This window comes from Pan paniscus, chromosome 1 (genome assembly GCF_029289425.2).
Source record: "Pan paniscus chromosome 1, NHGRI_mPanPan1-v2.0_pri, whole genome shotgun sequence".
NCBI lineage: Eukaryota > Metazoa > Chordata > Mammalia > Primates > Hominidae > Pan > Pan paniscus.
This window is the reverse complement of record NC_073249.2, coordinates 159,686,014-159,700,528: the sequence shown is the minus strand read 5'-3', so window position 1 is coordinate 159,700,528 and position 14,515 is coordinate 159,686,014. Positions and strand designations below refer to the sequence as shown.

Sequence of the window (14,515 nt, the reverse complement as noted above, 5' to 3'; positions counted from 1 at the left end):
TCTGGATTTCCCCAAATAGTGACACGAGAGCCAGTCATTTCGAATTGGACAGTTTGAGTTCCTCTTCAAGAGTCTGCAATGTAGGTCAGGGCTCTGCTGACATTTCCATTGACCTCAGAAGTGAAAATCTAAAGTGAGTGCTGACAGGCAGGCAGTGAGGAAAGAAGACATGACACAGCCAACAAGGGTGGCAGCCTGGCTCTGAAGTGGAATTATGTGCTTCAAACAGGTTGAAAGGTAAATAGGCAGCGATCATCCAAATACTTAAAGACAGCTATATTTCCTTTTGGAAATACATGGGCCAAGTTGTTTTCTCTTGCGAGTTCTCATGATATTCCATGCAGTGGTTACTGATGAAAAGGGAATCTATAATATTATATGGCATCACATTACTTTAAATAATAATTATTGCATATTTCCATCAGTTAACTTCTAACTAGGAACATTTTTAGGGCTTCTGTTGCTTCTTATGAAGAGAAGAATTACTATTGCTAACAAATAATGAAAGGGATCCCTATATTTCTGAGCCAAGGGGACCCCAGTTTTTTTAAATGTTACTAGATATTTTATGTGATATGATGAGCCATGCATTGCGTTCTCTTGTTGTTTTATAGAAAAAGCTCAGGTTTTATTAAACAGATAAAATAACTGAATAATGTTGATCGTTGAGTAAATGAGTTAATTCATGTAACTGATTAATCGAATAGTGTAACTCTAGTTGTAAACTAACAACGGTATTATTAGGAATTTCTATAACGTGTTCCTTTCGCGTTCTTTACAGATGAAAGGCTTTTTCCTCTTTTTTAGGGGGTTCGGGGGACAAGGTCTCACTCTGTCGCCCAGGCTGGAGTGCAATGGTGTGATCATGGTTCACTGCAACCTTCACCTCCCGGGTAGCTGGGATGACTGTCACATGCCACCACACTGGGCTAATTTTTGTATTTTTAGTAGGGACGGGGTTTCACCCTGTTGCCCAGCCTGATCTCGAACTCCTGGGCTCAAGCAATCCACCGGCCTCTGCCTCCCAAAGTGCTGGGATTACAGGCATGAGCCACCACGCCTCCCCAGATGAAACGCTTTTTAGAGTCTAACTGGTGAGAGCACATATTGCTTAATCTCACTTCACTTTTCTTAATTTTGAATCCATTTTCTCTGGGAGTTCTGAAATTTTTGGCTCTTCCCAAGTTTAGCTCATCAAAGACTAGTATTTCTGGAGTGTGATAAGTACGTAACTTTGGCAGGGAGAAGAATTCATCACCAGAAGTTAGCTCAGCCCAGGCACCGTGGTTCATGCCTGTAATCCTAGCACTTTGGGAGGTTGAGTTGGGAGGACCGCTTGAGCCCAGGAGTTTGAGGTTACAGTGAGCTATGATAATGCCGCTGCACTCCAGCCTGGGCTACAGAGCCTGGCCCTTGTCTCTAAAAAAATTTAAAACATAAAATAAAAAAAGAAGTTAACTCAGAGGAGGAGGTTTCTGATGAGAAAGGCTAGATTAGGAGGCACTGTAATAGATCAAATGCCCTACTGAGTTAATTCATAGTGACTTTTGAAGAGTATAAAATTCCATTTATTTGCTTTACTTCTCCATCTCTTGTTATATCTCCTAAATATACCAGTAACATTTCTTTGCTCTGTTTCCTTCCTTCCTTCCTTCCTTCCTTCCCTCTTCCTCCCTTCCTAATCAAAGGTTCCCATCAAATACAATAATTCTTAGGGAAAAATGTTATGCTTTTTATTATTTTACTAAAATACTACAATTTAAACATTTTTCATATTTTTTTTCCAGAGGGAAACAGTCTTTTCCTGCTTCCAGACATGAATCAGGTCACTATTCAATGGGATGCAGTAATAGCCCTTTACATACTCTTCAGCTGGTGTCATGGAGGTATGGTGTTTTATGTATCTATTGCTATCTTTCATTCAACAAATGGAATACTGAGTGATTATCATTTTCATAGTTTTATGTTAGAATCTCTGAAGAATACAAATATTATTAGACTAGAAAAAATGTGTGCATAAAAATTACATAGAATGAAATAAAAATGGCCCAATCTCCTTCCAAATGCAGGATTTCTTTCTCAAATTTCCCTTCTAGACAGCCCTCTTACTCACATGTGAATATTTCCACAAAGGAGCTTATTAGTTTGAGTTGGCATGTTCTATTGTCAAACTATTATAACTGTTATATAATTACCTGTCAAACATTTGGATGCAATTCTATTTCACAAACCACTTATTGATAGTTACTTTGTGCCAGGCACATAGTAACTATGTGGGCCATTGGCAAGAGTATGATTTTATTCATTATATTCAAACTTTACTGAAAAAAGTAGGCTTTATCTAAAAAAGAACAAAAGATTGGTTGAGTAGCTAGAGAATGGGGTTCAGATTCTACAGTGCCCAGTGTTATTTCTAATCTTACCTTTGAAAAATACTGTAGCTTTATAATCTCTCGGTTCTCTACTTTAAAGTAGGAGAGCTAATTATATTTGCTCTTTAGACACTTAGAGAAGCTTCCAGGCTGACTCTAGTCTTGTGTCATGGTGCTGAACATCAATAAAAGCATAACAGAGGCCAGACGAGGTGGCTAATGCCTGTAATCCCAGCACTTTGGGAGGCCGAGGCGGGTGGATCACCTGAGGTCAGGAGTTCAAGATCAGCCTGGCCAACATGGTGAAACCCCATATTAGCCGGGCGTGGTGGTGCTCACCTGTAATCCCAGCTACTCAGGAGGCTAAGGCAGGAGAATCGCTTGAACCTGGAAGGAGGATGTTGCAGTGAGCCGAGATCGCGACACTGCACTGCAGCCTGGGTGACAGAATGAGACTGTCTCAAAAAAAAAAAAAAAAAAGCCTAACAGAAACACACTGTAATAGGCTAGTTTATTAAAAGATACATCTAGTCCTAAAACTGTTTTCAATGGAATAATTTAGTTAATAGAAATAATAAATTTAAAATGCAATAGCATATTCTTCTGAATCTCTCGATTTAATGTTTTACATGTAATTTATTATTTTTCCATTTATTTCTAGGAATTACAAATATAAACTGCTCTGGCCACATCTGGGTAGAACCAGCCACAATTTTTAAGATGGGAATGAATATCTCTATATATTGCCAAGCAGCAATTAAGAACTGCCAACCAAGGAAACTTCATTTTTATAAAAATGGCATCAAAGAAAGATTTCAAATCACAAGGATTAATAAAACGACAGCTCGGCTTTGGTATAAAAATTTTCTGGAACCACATGCTTCTATGTACTGCACTGCTGAATGTCCCAAACATTTTCAAGAGACACTGATATGTGGAAAAGACATTTCATCTGGATGTAAGTGTTGGGGCACATTCGAAATGCAAACAAAAGCTAGTCTAACAATTAACTGGTCATTACCACACTAGTCTAAAAATAGGGACAAAATAATATAGTTCAGTTTTTAGATTAGTTTCATACAGGAGCTGCAAACTCAAATGTCTCCAGGGCCAGGTTGGTGAACTATATGAACTGTAGCCACTGCCCAGATCCAGTAATCACAGGTGCCCGGTATTCCTACATCTTTTGGCTTTTCAAAGGAAGACAGAAACATAAAATTTTAATGTGTACTCTCTAAATTTTAAAATGTTGCCAATACATTCAAAAAACAATTTTTCACCTCTACCCTGAACCAACACTGCATATGTGAGGGCCAGCCCCGTTAGATTTAAAATGTTGCTCTTTTAATCTTCTTGTTTATTTTTCTAAACTAATATAATATAATTAACCTTGAAGCAGATCCCATTGAGAAATTTTGAGGCTAAGGTGTAGGGAGAGTTGCAAAACTAGTTTTGTGCTCCCACTGTACTGCTAGGTTTGTGACCTTGGACAAGTTGCTTAAGCCTCAATTCCTCGCCTGTAAAAGGAGGCTAATTATACAGGCTGTGTTATGCACTTAATTTCAATAATTTATTTGGAAGCATATGATAAAGTTTAAAGTACATCAGTACCCAAATCCTTAAAAATGCATCCTTTTGATAAAACATAGGCAGAGTCTCCTACAATCCTCTGTTCCTAATCTCACTATTCCAATTTAGAATCACTGTGTTTGTTATTGTAACTATTAATTTTTTTCTTTTTCTTAAAACCCACCTTGAAGGGAATAATTATTAATTTATTTAAAAGCTTAGTCAAGTCAATCTTAAAAATATACGCTAAATTCAGTGTGTGCTCTGAGTGTCCTGGAGGTGTTTAAATCACTATAGTGATATGGGCTGGCTCGTATAATTATATACCTAGTTTGGGTTCTACTATTATGAAGGGTGTAAATCAATAAGTTCAGCACTGTTTTAACTCAGATATTCATTCTCTATGGCACTTGAACCCATTTTCAGTAAAAAAATAAAGGAATTTCTGTCTTTGCCATGTTCCCGTCCTCCATATTTTTGAGAATCAAGCCTCAGTTCTTGCTGCTTCTTCACCTTTACAACTTAGCTGAGTGGCAGACCCATATCACCACTACCACCTGACCCCATTGTGGCTGCTTGGAAAGTAAGAGGCTTCCTTGCCCTATAATGAGGCCATTGTCCTACTTAACTCTGAGCAGCTGATCTTGCAAGCTTTTCAAGAGAAGGAACTATAGAAAGTTGTAGAGGTGAGTTGAGGAAGGAAAGTCATAGGTTTTGGAGTCAAAGAATAAACCTACCTTAAACTGATGCCTTAAAGCTGCTAAACTTGCCCTAAATTGTGGAAATTAAACCGCAGGCAGACATCTTATCTGTTGTAAGAAATCTTCTTAGCTTGTCCACATCCTCAGGAAACATAACCAAACCTCAATGCCTAAATACTTTACTATTTATCCTTTGGGGGTGGGAGTGGGGTAGAGAGACTATACAATTTCTTTGGAGGGCAAATAAGCAACTTTCACAGTTACAGAAAAAGGTTAGTTGTTAATTTAAGCCAGAGGAAAAAAAAGGAAGCAAAATAAACATTGTCTCTGTTAAAAAAAAAAATTTCAGCAAATTTAGTTTCTAGATCTGATAGGTTTTTATGTGTGATTCATGAATCGGCAGCATCTCTTTCTAAAAAACTGATATGTGCTCTGAGTGTCCTGGAGGTGTTTAAGTTACTATAGTGATATGGGCTGGCTTGTATAATTATATACTTAGTTTTGGTTCTACTATTATAACAGAACAGTTGGTTTTTGTAAGGTAGGAACAAGAAATAGAAATTTTTATAAAAACTACCAGATTAGTTAACATTGTTACTTCAGGTTATTTTCCTTGTAATGGTTAAAGCAGAGGGGGTTTCCTTATCATCCCTGCTCAGGTTGACTGGGCTCTTTCTACGTGGTTGCTGTGAATTTTCTGTTTTCAGGAAAAACTAGTCTGTGGGAGTTTTACCTGCTTCCTTAAAGTTTCAGCTTGGTTATATGTCACTTAACAGGAGTGACTTCATTTTGGTCTGGTATGTGGGGGCCTAGTGCAGGAGCTCAGTCCAAAACAATGGTCTCCTATACATTTTATTTAACACCACCTTCCGTGTGTTGCAGTTTGTATAACTGATTACTCACAAAAGCCCTCCCAAGTGTTGGCTGGGGGGCCTCTGTCCCCAAACCCAACACCAGGCAATGTAGAAGGTAAGAGAATGGACTTTGTTCCTCTTCCAGGACAGCCTAATAGAAATATATTCTCTGCTGATGGCTGCTTAGAAAGAACATCACTCTTTCCACTTATTTAACTTTTGAGTTTGTGAATTGTAACTCCTTACACAGGCCTCTGGTTATGAGTGTAAAAATGTAACTGCCAGGTGAGAATTTACTCAAACCCCTGGATTCAAGCTGAATGTCTTCTTGAGCTCTACATTCTTAGCAAACAAAACTTCCTATTTAAGTAGGTCAAAAAAGGGTTTTTGAGGGTTTTGTGGCATTCTAGAAATCACATTGCTTTCACTGGACCACTTTGATCACAGGATATTTGTCATGTGAGATTTATTATGTCAACTTATCATCACTGCTTTGAACAAAATGATTATATGTATTTTTTTAGACTAGAGACAAATTGTAAAAGACAAGATAAATGAGTCATTGCTTTCCTTGAAAAGCTATCCAAATATATTTTAAAGTGCTGTGCTTTAATGTATAATTTGTGAAATATAAACCATATTATCACAATTTCCATTTTTAGCCACAATCCTAGACACTTCTTAGATTCTTATTTAAGACTAAATGCACACATATTATGGGAAATTTGTTCTAATCAGGCCACACCAATCATGGGATAAAATACAAGATGTCTTTATTCATTTAAAAATACCAAATTAAACCATGCACAAACAGTCATGTTTCCACTTAATCATTTGTTTAAAATTTTAAATATCTTTGACTTTTTAAATTTTAACTTTTGGACTTTATTTACAATGATGAAAGCACATTTGTTATTCAATAAAAGCCTCTGAATATTTGTTTCTAACATTGCTATTAAGTATGATTACGGAACAATTAGGCTGGCCTGTGCCCTGCTTGAGTAAGAAATTATAGAGTGATCTTTGCCAGAAGCATTGCATCTCTCTCCATTTTAATCCTTCATGTTATTATCTTAATCAAGCCAATCAATTCATGGAATAAACTTTATTGAGTGGTTACTATGCACCAAAAATGTGTTAAATGCTAGAAGTACAAAGAAGAGGAAATCACAGACTGTTTTCAAGAAGTTCTCAGTAGAAAAGGATCCTTGGCTAGACTCTGAATTAACAAGAAACCTGGCCTGTGATTCCTGAGTGTCCCAATAATAGGGGAGGGGTGGGATTGGCAGGAAAGAGCAAAAACATAAGCCCCCTTTTGTATACCTCAGAGTATTCTCTAGTATCTAGTTGTATAGCCAGGTTTTGTTCTTGGATATTGAATAACCTGGCAATGAGGCCTAACAACAACTTGATGTTATTATCATAAGCATACTCACAGGCCCATCTTTACATTGCTTCATGTTAACAAACACTTATTTGCATGTGTGTGTATAGTCATCTTTTTGATCTTTTGCAAAGTTAATTAACCACCAGACATTTGTAACCCCAAGAATTCACTTCATGTAGATGACGTGGAGTAACACAGCCCAAACAATCTGGTAGCCAAATCAATGGCACTCTCTATCTGAAACCAGAGGAAAAAATAACTTCAGCACAAATCATTGTAATCAATGAGGGACCACAACTCAAACTCCAAAATGATTTAAATTTATGTTTCTACACCTACTTCATTTAAGGCTCAATTAAAACAAAGATTTATTTTACCCTACTTGGAGCCCAGTTTCTCTCCATTGTAACTCAATGCTACAAGTCGCCAAAATGTTGTAAAGTACTTTTTAGTGTGTTCTTACTGTTTGAATATAGGTTTTTTAAAAAGCATATTAGACCTTCGATATATGAAAATAGTTTTTTAATTATAAAATCAAATTGCATTGAATATAGAGAGTTTTTAAAATGTAGACCAGCAAAAAAGAAATACCTATCATTCCCATAAAACCATAACTTTACTAGTAACCATAAACCCTCTTTAATAATTTGGAATATGTCTTTGAAATTTCAGACCCTCTCTTTCTCAGTCTCTCACTTAAATGAAACCACTAATTGAACCATTTTGCAACCTGCTTTTTTCACTTTGCCATATGATCATGACTTCACTACATATACTTTTAATTCCTTCCAAAGGCCAAGTACTTAAACTGTCTTCTTCAACATTGCTTTTGGATGTGTTTAGGACTGTATTATAGTTTATTTAACCTTATTTTGGAAAATTAAGTTTGTTTACAATTTTTTCATTGTTATGAACAATAAGGGAACATCCTTTAAGCCAAATATTTTATATATCTATGAACATTTCAATAAGGATGCATTCTTAGATGTATAATTGCTGAGTTGCAAAATATTACACCTGCTTTTACAGATTGTGATATGTAAAGAGCTCTCGATAAAGGCTGTACCAATTTGTACTTCCACCAGAAGTGTGTTAGAGGATTTCCATGAGTCCACTCCAACACTGTGTACTATCATTTTTCAAAATCCTTGCTAATTTGATAGGCTTGAATGACATCTAGTACTGCCTTGATTTGCAGTGAGAATAAAATTTTTAATATATTTGTTTATTATTTTACAAGCAATATTTTTGGTAAGCAATTTGCAGGTGAAGTGAAAGCATATATGTACTTAAGATAAATCTTTGGATGTAACTTCAGATGCATAAATGTCTGTATTTTCATTCTTTATGAGCCCCTATCCTTCCATTTGTCTTGTCATTCTCTGAGCAGTCAAGTGTCCCAGCAGTATTTCACACGTAGGGATGAACTAAGAGAGCCACACCTGAAAAGTGAATATTTAACAAACACTCAATATTTCCATACTTAAAAAAATCTTAATCTTATTCACTATTGAATGATATAACTGAAAATTCTAGGTGTCATTCTATAGTTGTTGGGGTTTCATAGGCTTTAGAGGCCCCCAAAACTCAATGTCATCAGAACTCTCTCATCTTTTCCAGTCTGCTAGGTATTGTTTTCCCCTGTGTTGGCTTCATTCTTAAATAGACTAAAGACTGTGAAAAAGCCTGTTTCACAATGACAGCAAGATGGCCACCAGCAACTTACAGCTCACATGCTACTCAGAGATAGCAGTTTCAGGAGGAAAGAGTGTGCTTCTTTTACAATGGTTTAGAAAAAGTGCCTTGGAGAATTCTGATTGGTTCATCTTGAGTCATATGTTCATTCCCAAAGGCACACTCCTATTAGTCAGCCTACCTCAAAGGCACACTTCTGTGGAGAGCCTCTTGATTGACAGGTCTTGGGGTTGGGGTGGGGGTGAGATTGGAGTGAGGGGCTGGAGGGGATGTCAGTTCTCAAGAGGGAAAGATGCTAGCCAATGAAAAATAAAAATGTTTGCCATAACATGGCCACCTGGAGAAAGAGCTGGGCAGGAATGGGGGTGGGATGAGTTGAGTGGAGTGACAGGAAAAGAGCCTTGAAATAGAGTTGCATGAATACCAAACTTTAAAAAAACCTTGTTGTGTTGGTGGTAAAATACATAACATAAAATGTACCATTTTTACCATGGTTAAGTGTACAGTTCAGTGGCACTAAGTACACTTACACTGTTGTACAACCATCACCACCATTTATCTCCAGAACCCTCTTATTGCAAATGGAAAGTCTGCAGCCTTTAAACAAATATCCACTTCCCTCTCCTCCAAGCCCCAGCAACTGCCATTCTACTTTCTACAAGTTTGACTCTTCCAGATACCTTGTGTAAGGGGTCATGCAATATTTTTCCTTTAGGGTCTGTCTTACTTCGCTTAATATAATGTCTTCAAGTTTCATCCACATTGTAGCATGTGTTAAAATTTTCTTCCTTTTTAAGGCTGAGTAATATCTTATTGCATGTATGAACACCCAACTTTTAAAATGAGTAGTGGAAAATGTGCAAGAGAAGAAGATAGTCTGCCAGAGTAGTAGAAGAAAACTACAAAGAACCCATTCGCAAGAGCCAAAGGCAAAGAGGTTTCTTTTCTTGTCTCGTTTTTGAGACAAGGTCTCACTGTGTCACCCAGGCTGGAGTGCAGTGTCTTGGTCATAGCTCACTGCAGCCTCAAACTCCTAGGCTCCAGGGATCCTTCCAGCCTCAGCTTCCCAAGTAGCTGAGACTACAGATGTGAGCCACCACACCCAGCTTTAAAACAGAGAGCTTTCAAGGAGGGAGTGCGCAAAATATCAAATGCTGCTCAATGACATCAAACTCAAACTCAATGACAAATGACCAGAGATGGGGTCTGTTGAAGAGAAAGTCATCAATGACCTTAGCAACAATGGTTTTGGTGGAATTGTGGAGGCTGAATCCTGATTGTTTTGGGTTTAAATGCATATGGGAAATGAAGAATAATAGGCTCTTTAAAAGTGTTTAGCTGTTAAGAAAAAGAGAAAGATACAGGAGTAGCTGGGGGAGACTGAATTTAGGATAATATAGTCAAGTATAAGAAGAAGAGGAATGGATATTTGATGGTAAAGTGGGTTGCAAAGTAAGGTAGTAGGGATGGAATGAGGAGCAGGGAGGTGCTGAGTACTGATTGGCCTGATTTCTCAAATAAAATTGTCAGTTTCTCAACTGACTATAGAGAACTTCATATTTCTTTTTTTTTATTCTTCCATTACAAATTTATTATCTTTTCAGACAAGTTGAGACATACTAATTTAAAATAAATTCCCTTTTCAGTGAAAAGTTGATAAGTTTAATCAGGTAAAGCTAATGATTAGGTAAGCAATCAATGTTTATAATTGCATCACAACTTTTCTGGCCAGTGACTTTTTATTTATTTATTTAATTTTTTAAAATTATACTTGAAGTTTTAGGGTACATGTGCACAACGTGCAGGCTTGTTTCATACGTATACATGTGCCATGTTGGTGTGCTGCACCCATTAACTGATCATTTAACATTAGGTATATCTCCTAATGCTATCCCTCCCCCCTCCTCCCACCACACTACTGGCCCCGGTGTGTGATGTTCCCCTTCCTGTGTCCATGTGTTCTCATTGTTCAGTTCCCACCTATGAGTGAGAACATGTGGTGTGATAGTTTGCTGAGAATGATGGTTTCCAGCTTCATCCATGTCCCTACAAAGGACAAGAACTCATCATTTTTTATGGCTGCATAGTATTCCATGCTGTATATGTGCCACATTTTTTTAATCCAGTCTATCATTGTTGGACATTTGGGTTGGTTCCAAGTCTTTGCTATTGTGAATAGTGCCACAATAAACATACGTGTGCATGTGTCTTTACAGCAGCATGATTTATAATCCTTTGGGTATATACTCAGTAGTGGGATGGCTCAGTCAAATGGTATTTCTAGTTCTAGATCCCTGAGGAATCACCACACTGACTTCCACGATGGTTAAACTAGTTTACAGTCCCACCAACAGTGTAAAAGTGTTCCTATTTCTCCACATCCTCTCCAGCACCTGTTGTTTCCTGACTTTTTAATGATCACCATTCTACCTGGTGTGAGATGGTGTCTCATTGTGGTTTTGATTTGCATTTCTCTGATGGCCAGTGATGATGAGCATTTTTTCATGTGTCTGTTGGCTGCATAAATGTCTTCTTTTGGGAAGTGTCTGTTCATATCCGTTGCCCACTTTTTGATGGGGTGGTTTGTTTTTTTCTTGTAAATTTGTTTGAGTTCTTTGTAGATTCTGGATATTAGCCCTTTGTCAGATGAGTAGATTGCAAAAATTTTCTCCCATTCTGTAGGTTGCCTGTTCACTCTGATGGTAGTTTCTTTTGTTGTGCAGAAGCTCTTTAGTTTAATTAGATCCCATTTGTCAATTTTGGCTTTGGTTGCCATTGCTTTTGGTGTTTTAGACATGAAGTCTTTGCCCATGCCTATGTCCTGAATGGTATTGCCTAGGTTTTCTTCTAGGGTTTTTATGGTTTCAGGTCTAACATTTAAGTCTTTAATCCATCTTGAATTGATTTTTGTATAAGGTGTAAGGAAGGGATCCAGTTTCAGCTTTCTACATATGGCTAGCCAGTTTTCCCAGCACCATTTATTAAATAGGAAATCCTTTCCCCATTGCTTGTTTTTCTCAGGTTCGTCAAAGATCAGATGTTTGTAGATATGCGTCATTATTTCTGAGGACTCTGTTCTGTTCCATTGATCTATATCTCTGTTTTGGTACCAGTACCATGCTGTTTTGGTTACTGTAGCCTTGTAGTATAGTTTGAAGTCAGGTAGCATGATGCCTCCGGCTTTGTCCTTCTGGCTTAGGATTGACTTGGCAATGCAGGCTTGTGTTTGGTTCCATATGACCTTTAAAGTAGTTTTTTCCAATTCTGTGAAGAAAGTCATTGGTAGCTTGATGGGGATGGCATTGAATCTATAAATTACCTTGGGCAGTATGGCCATTTTCACGATATTGATTCTTCCTCCCCATGAGCATGGAATGTTCTTCCATTTGTTTGTGTCCTCTTTTATTTCATTGTGCAGTGGTTTGTAGTTCTCTTTGAAGAGGTCCTTCACATCCCTTGTAAGTTGGATTCCTAGGTATTTTATTCTCTTTGAAGCAATTGTGAATGGGAGTTCACTCTTGATTTGGCTCTCCGTTTGTCTGTTATTGGTGTATAAGAATGCTTGTGATTTTTGCACATTGATTTTCTATCCTGAGACTTTGCTAAAGTTGCCTATCAGCTTAAGGAGATTTTGGGCTGAGACGATGGGGTTTTCTAGATATACAATCATGTCATCTGCAAACAGGGACAATTTGACTTCCTCTTTTCCTAATTGAATACCCTCTATTTCCTTCACCTGCCTGATTGCCCTGGCCAGAACTTCCAACACTATGTTGAATAGGAGTGGTGAGAGAGGGCATCCCTATCTTGTGCCAGTTTTCAAAGGGAATGCTTCCAGTTTTTGCCCATTCAGATGATATTGGCTGTGGGTTTGTCATAGATAGCTCTTATTATTTTGAGATACGTCCCATTAATACCTAATTTATTGAGGTTTTTAGCATGAAGCTTGTTGAATTTTGTCAAAGGCCTTTTCTGCAGCTATTGAGACAATCATGTGGTTTTTGTCATTGGTTCTGTTGATATGCTGGATTACGTTTATTGATTTGCGTATGTTGAACCAGCCTTGCCTCCCAGGGAGGAAGCCCACTTGATCATGGTGGATAAGCTTTTTGATGTGCTGCTGGATTCGGTTTGCCAGTATTTTATTGAGGATTTTTGCATCGATGTTCATCAGAGATATTGGTCTAAAATTCTCTTTTTTGGTTGTGTCTCTGCCAGGCTTTGGTATCAGGAAGATGCTGGCCTCATAAAATGAGTTAGGGAGGATTCCCTCTTTTTCTATTGATTGGAATAGTTTCAGAAGGAATGGTACCAGCTCCTCCTTGTACCTCTGGTAGAATTTGTCTGTGAATCCATCTGGTCCTGGACTTTTTTTGGTTGGTAGGCTATTAATTATTGCCTCAATTTCAGAGCCTATAATTGGCCTATTCAGAGATTCAACTTCTTCCTGGTTTAGTCTTGGGAGGGTGTATGCGTCCAGGAATTTATCCATTTCTTCTAGACTTTCTAGTTTATTTGCATCGAGGTGTTTATAGTATTCTCTGATGGTAGTTTGTATTTCTGTGGGATCGGTGGTGATATCCCCTTTATCATTTTTTATTGCATCTGTTTGGTGCTTCTCTCTTTTCTTCTTTATTAGTCTTGCTAGTGGTCTATCAATTTTGTTGATTTTTTCAAAAAAAAAAACAGCTCCTGGATTCATTGATTTTTTGAAGGGTTTTTTGTGTCTCTATTTCCTTCAGTTCTGCTCTGATCTTAGTTATTTCTTGCCTTCTGCTAGCTTTTGAATGTGTTTGCTCTTGCTTCTCCAGTTCTTTTAATTGTGATGTTAGGTTGTCAATTTTAGATCTTTCCTGCTTTCTCTTGTGGGCATTTAGTGCTATAAATTTCCCTCTACACACTGCTTTAAATGTGTCCCAGAGATTCTGGTATGTTGTGTCTTTGTTCTCAAAGAACATCTTTATTTCTGCCTTCATTTTGTTATGTACCCAGTAGTCATTCAGGAGCAGGTTGTTCAGTTTCCATGTAGTTGAGCAGTTTTGAGTGAGTTTCTTAACCCTGAGTCCTAGTTTGATTGCACTGTGGTCTGAGAGACAGTTTGTTATAATTTCTGTTTTTTTACATTTGCTGAGGAGTACTTTACTTCCGACTATGTGGTCAATTTTGGAAGAGGTGTGGTGTGGTGCTGAGAAGAATATATATTCTGTGGATTTAGGGTGGAGAGTTCTGTAGATGTCTATTAGGTCCGCTTGGTGCAGAGCTGAGTTCAATTCCTGGATATCGTTGTTAACTTTCTGTCTCGTTGATCTGTCTAATGTTGACAGTGGGGTGTTAAAGTCTCCCATTATTATTGTGTGGGGAGTCTAAGTCTCTTTGTAGGTCTCTAAGGACTTGCTTTATGAATCTGGGTGCTCCTGTATTGGGTGCATATATATTTAGGATAGTTAGCTCTTCTTGTTGAATTGATCCCTTTACCATTATGTGATGGCCTTTTTTGTCTCTTTTGATCTTTGTTGGTTTAAAGTCTATTTTATCAGAGACTAGGATTGCAACCCCTGCCTTTTTTTGTTTTCCATTTGCTTGGTAGATCTTCCTCCATCCCTTTATTTTGAGCCTATGTGTGTCTCTGCACGTGAGATGGGTTTCCTGAATACAGCACACTGATGGGTCTTGACTCTTTATCCAATTTGCCAGTCTGTGTCTTTCAATTGGAGCATTTAGCCCATTTACATTTAAGGTTAATATTGTTATGTGTGAATTTGATCCTGTCATTATGATGATAGCTGGTTATGTTGCTCATTAGTTGATACAGTTTCTTCCTAGCCTCGATGGTCTTTACAATTTGGCATGTTTTTTGCAGTGGCTGGTACTGGTTTTTCCTTTCCATGTTTAGTGCTTCCTTCAGGAGCTCTTTTAGGGCAGGCCTGGTGGTGACAA

At 37.7% G+C, this 14,515-nt stretch overlaps 1 protein-coding gene across 5 annotated transcripts in view; it reads left to right on the top strand.

Moving 5' to 3' along the window:
* IL23R (interleukin 23 receptor) overlaps positions 1–14,515 on the top strand; it is a 166,076-nt gene that overhangs the window by 27,348 nt on the left and 124,213 nt on the right. For 4 of the 5 annotated variants that reach the window (XR_008626633.2, XR_008626634.2, XR_008626632.2 and 1 more), the window contains exons 2-3: positions 1,788–1,886; positions 3,034–3,330. Coding sequence is in view for 2 of the 5 variants with exons in the window: in XM_055117522.2 (XP_054973497.1) it covers positions 1,817–1,886; positions 3,034–3,330 (367 nt within the window). In the remaining 3 variants the exon portion in view is untranslated. Of the gene's footprint in view, positions 1–149; positions 238–1,787; positions 1,887–3,033; positions 3,331–14,515 lie in introns of those variants that run through there. The other variant, XM_057298598.2, reaches the window with a different exon arrangement.